This window comes from Penaeus japonicus, unplaced genomic scaffold, assembly GCF_977035675.1.
Source record: "Penaeus japonicus unplaced genomic scaffold, GWHDUDI00000001_assembly GWHDUDI00000015, whole genome shotgun sequence".
Classification (NCBI taxonomy): Eukaryota; Metazoa; Arthropoda; class Malacostraca; order Decapoda; family Penaeidae; genus Penaeus; species Penaeus japonicus.
In genome coordinates, this window is record NW_028234417.1 from 36469243 (window position 1) to 36474242 (window position 5000).

The following is a 5000-nucleotide window of genomic DNA, read 5'->3' on the forward strand; positions in this document are numbered from 1 at the left end:
TATCAGAAGCTACCCTTCCTAGACACTCTGATCCATCGTGATGACGACGGCCTGCGTTTCTCTTTATACAGAAAGCCGACTAATAAAGATGATTATATCCATTACTACTCCGCCCACAGCAGTAAAACAAAGTCAGGGTAGTCATAGGTTTCTTCCTAAGGGCATTAAGGATTTGCAGCCCCGAATTCTTAGAGGATGAAATGAAATACATAATAGACTCCTTTGTAAAACACCGGTGCCCCAGAGGTTTCTTGCTAAACCTCAGAAAGAAAGCGGAAAACATCATGACCAGAGCAAAAAACGATCGTGCAGCACCCTTAGGTTTCTTGATACTGCCTCAGTGTAATATCTCCGAGACTATCATCAGGTACTTCGGTACCACCGTGAACATAGCAAACACGTCCGGCGTAAAGATAGGAGATTTGGCAAGACACAAGAAACCACTCACAAGCAACCCCGACAGTGCCGTTTACTGTATCCCCTGCAGTACATGCGAAAAAGCGTATTACGGCGAAACAGGACGTGGTTTCGACACCAGGATGAGCGAGCACCGAGCAGACATCCGTCACCACAGGACTCCAACGCTATGGTGGCACACGTAGATGAGGCGGGACATCTACTAGATTGGAAGGAAGCGAAAATCGTCAGCAAAGGATTGCAAAAGCAAAGGCGTAAAGTTATGGAAGCTGCATACATCGCGACAACAGAAAACATGAACACCGCATCGGGGAGATTTAAACTACCCAAGGTCGCGGCAGCATCAATTGTGCGGATAACCACAAATAGGTCAGGAGAGTCAGGTGAACCTTAAGCTCTCATTTGATATATATATTCGTGTTTTCACTTGTTATGTATTTTTGAGAAAGACCTCCGTCGAAACGCGCCAAATACATCTCTTGCGTGTTTAGATATTCAGTCTCATTCATACCTTTCATATATATATATATATATATATATATATATATATATATATATATATATATATATAATATATATGCATATATATATGTATATACATATGTATAAATATATATGTATATATATACATATATATATATATATATATATATATATGTATATATATATATATATATATTTATTTATTTATGTATATATATACATATATAAACACACACACATATGTATATATATACATACATATATATATATATATATATATATATATATATATATATATATATATATATGTATGTATATATATATACATGCATATATATATATATATATATATATATATATATATGTATATATATATATATATATATATATATATATATATGTATGTATGTATGTATATGTTCATTTATGTATTGTATAGACACATGCATATATGTATTTTTAGTGATATACGTCTTTCTTTCTTATTACCTTAGAAAAAAATTACAATATGAATGGGATGAGGGTATAGAATGGAGAGAAGAAGGGATAGGGGCATGGAAGGGAGAGAGAAAGAAGGGATAGGGGCATGGAAGGGAGAGAGGAGTTGGGAATGAAAGAAATGCCTCTCCAGACCATGTGATGTCATATTCATTAATACCATCTTATCCTTTTCTTTCAGGAGTTTCTCATGGCTGCAGTGGTAATTTTAAGATTCTTCTGGGCATAACCATCACTTCTTTCGTCTTTTTTATCGGGTCTATTATCCTTTTAGTGATGCTGTGTTACAAATTTAGAAAGGTATGTTTACTTACCTGTCTATATACATATATTTACCTAAACACAAATCAGTAACGTATATACGAAGATAAAATTATCTATTTATAATGATTAACTAAACACGAAACCGTGCCATTTGGAGCCAGACTAAATGTTTTTTGCACAATCACTTTTTACTACAGGTTCTTACAAAATTATGTTGTTGTTTTTTTCAGTCTATTCGTGCTGACTTAGAAGAAGGAAGGTTATTATTACAGGTATGTTGTGCTGTGTATCTGACCAAATTACACTGATTTTACCAGTTCGCAGTCAAACCCTGACAGCAAATGATGGAGGCAATATAAGAGAAGACTAGGAATCATAAGTTTCTCAGCTGTATTCTAGGACATTTTCTGCGTGGCGTGGATATGTTATGTCTATGTTATGTCTTTGTCATGTTCATGTCACGAAGGCGGTATTCTAGGACGCAAAAGCGTGGCACGTCTGCGTCAGCTGCTTCAGGTTTACCAACCGTTCCAAAGTTAACATGTTTCGGATGAATGACACTGTCCAAACGACAAATTCATAAGAGAAACCATAATCATAGGTAGCACTAACAAAAGATAATTCAATATTGGTATGAATCAGTTGTTGTATTTGCTCCTTGATAAAGAATTGATAAGTCACTCTACGCTCTGTCAAAACAAACGGGATGAGAGGGATCTTCCATATTTTGTGTGTATATACTGGGCAAATAAACGTATCTTTAATATATGATACATATAGATTTAATGTATACATATTTCATTTAACTATATACCTTAACTTTACGGCCCTGACTTCTGTTACCATTCATTTAACTTCACTCTCCTTCGAAAAGTCCGCCAAAAGGTAAACAAACTCAAAATCAGCAGAGAATCCATGTTTTCCTAAAAGGGTTTGTAATCCATGTCTAGGACAATGATGGTTAAAATATCCGATATAAATATTATTTTCCTAGTATTGGTAAGAAAGATTACATTACTTTTTTTTTCGCCCTTATAACTACTCCCATGTAACGGAGTTCCCACGATTGTTCCAATACTTTACACGCTTTTGACACGAACATCCGCTAGAATACCAATCACGGCATGTTCATCAGCCGTATTCTAAGTCCCTAAGCGCGCCGTGTACATGACGTGAACATGCCAAGTTTAGTATTCTAGAAGCGCGGCTTCGTGTCAAAAGCGTGGCAAAGTCGTGGAAAGTATTGGAACAATCGTGGAAACTCCGTGACAAGGGGGTAGGCTTGTCACGATAGGCCCGTAGTAAAGAACATGTCGTGACGGGTAACCCGTCCAGTGTTCGTAGTAAAGAAAATGGGATTTCCGAAGATTAGTATTGGAATCTCGGGAATTTTCCTCGGGTGCCTTCCCCCTCCCCACAGATATACCCGTCAATATAAAGAGTTTGTTTTTGGTAGGACATCATAGTTTTTTTTATTATATAATATAGCGCATATTATATAATTTTATTACTATAAATTATCTTATTGTCTGGTCAAAAACAAATCTGTATCTTTTGTTTACGAGACTTAAAAGATCGATTCGTATTTCAGGATTCATTGTATTAATTAAGTAAACATGATTCTGTCTTCGATATGATCGTGATTAATCTGTTTTAACATTCATGTTAATGATTTTATGACTATAAAGGACCTATTATGGAAAAAAAATGATAGAGTAAATTCCAATATATTTATGTTTCAATTGCGCGCTCTCGGGTGTTGTTTACATCGATCAAGGCTACCAATATCGTCCGATCTCTATGTCTCATTATAGAAAGATAAACAAAGTCGGCTTTTTTGTGAATGAAATATAATAAATAAAATTATATTTATATTTCAATTGTGCGCTCTCAGGTGTTGTTTACATCGATCAAGGCTACCAATATCGTCCGATCTATACGTCTCATTGAACAGGTTGGCATCACTGACAACCAAACCCACCGACACACGTTCTTTACTATCAAATATGCGGACGGGTGCGCTACCCCCGTCACATTTTCACGACGACCCACACCCGACAGGTTCTTTACTATGGGCCATAGTTACACGGGTGAAAAAAAATATATATTTACTGTACTTTTTCTTACCAATACTTCATATGAGCATACTACGTTTGGAAAGTAATATCTATATTGGATATATTAGGCATCATTGTCCTAGACTTGGATTACAAACCCTTTTAGGAAAACATAGATTCTCTGCTGATTTTGAGTTTGTTTACCTTTTGGCGGACTTTTCGAAGGAGAGTGAAGTTAAATGAATGGTAAAAGTAGTCAGGAACGTAAAGTTAAAGTATATAATTATATGAAATATGTATACATTAAATATATATGTATGATATATTAAAGATACGTATATATGTACAATATATACAGAGACAAAATAAGGAAGATCTATCCATAAACACACGATCCCTCTCATCCCGTTTGTTTTGATGGAGCATAGAGTGAATTACCAACGGCGCGTTCGTGAAATGGTTGTCAATTCTTTAGCTAGGAACAAGTACAACGACTGATTCATACCAAATTTGTACTATCTTTTGTTAGTGCTACTTATGATTGTAGTTTTTTTTATGAATTTGTCGTTTGGACAGTGCCATTCATCTGAAACATGTTAACTTTGGAACGGTTGGTAAACCTGAAGCAGTGACACAAACGTGCCACGCTTTTGCGTCCTAGATTACCGCATTCGTGATATGAACACGACATGGACACAACATGAACATGAGATGGCCACGACACGCAGAAAACGTCCAAGAATACGGCTGCATGTTATATACTCAGCGCGCTAGGGACTTAGAATGCGGCTGTTTATAGTTTAACGTCACAAAATGCTTAGCAAATAACATACGTTTCAGAATAAGTCTCTCTGGGATGCTGTGAAAGATGATGACATTCGCTGTGTGAAGTATCTACTGAGCAAAGGGGCGAAACCAAATGACCAAGAGAAAGGAAAGCCCACCACCGCCTTCCTAGAAGCCCATATTCGAGGAAGGAATGAAATTGTCGAGACTTTTTCTCGGACTGGAGGGAATAGCTACCCTCCTTTCACTGAAATTGTGGATGAAGTTCGAAAGGTAATAATTAATCTTTGCCTTTTAGTATGTGTCTATTTATACCCATACGCATATATATATATATATATATATATATATATATATATATATATATATATATATATATGTATGTATCTATCTATCTATCTATCTATATATATATGTGTGTGTGTGTGTGTGTGTGTGTGTGTATACATATATATATATATATATATATATATATATGTATATATATATATATAG

At 35.4% G+C, this 5000-nt stretch overlaps 1 protein-coding gene across 1 annotated transcript in view; it reads left to right on the forward strand.

The window, feature by feature from the left end:
* Positions 1 to 5000, forward strand: part of LOC122242869 (uncharacterized) — a 14483-nt gene that overhangs the window by 8168 nt on the left and 1315 nt on the right. The window contains exons 5-7 of the mRNA XM_086544860.1: positions 1580 to 1698; positions 1893 to 1934; positions 4560 to 4778. Coding sequence (XP_086400986.1) covers positions 1580 to 1698; positions 1893 to 1934; positions 4560 to 4778 — 380 coding nt within the window. The remainder of the gene's footprint in view (positions 1 to 1579; positions 1699 to 1892; positions 1935 to 4559; positions 4779 to 5000) is intronic.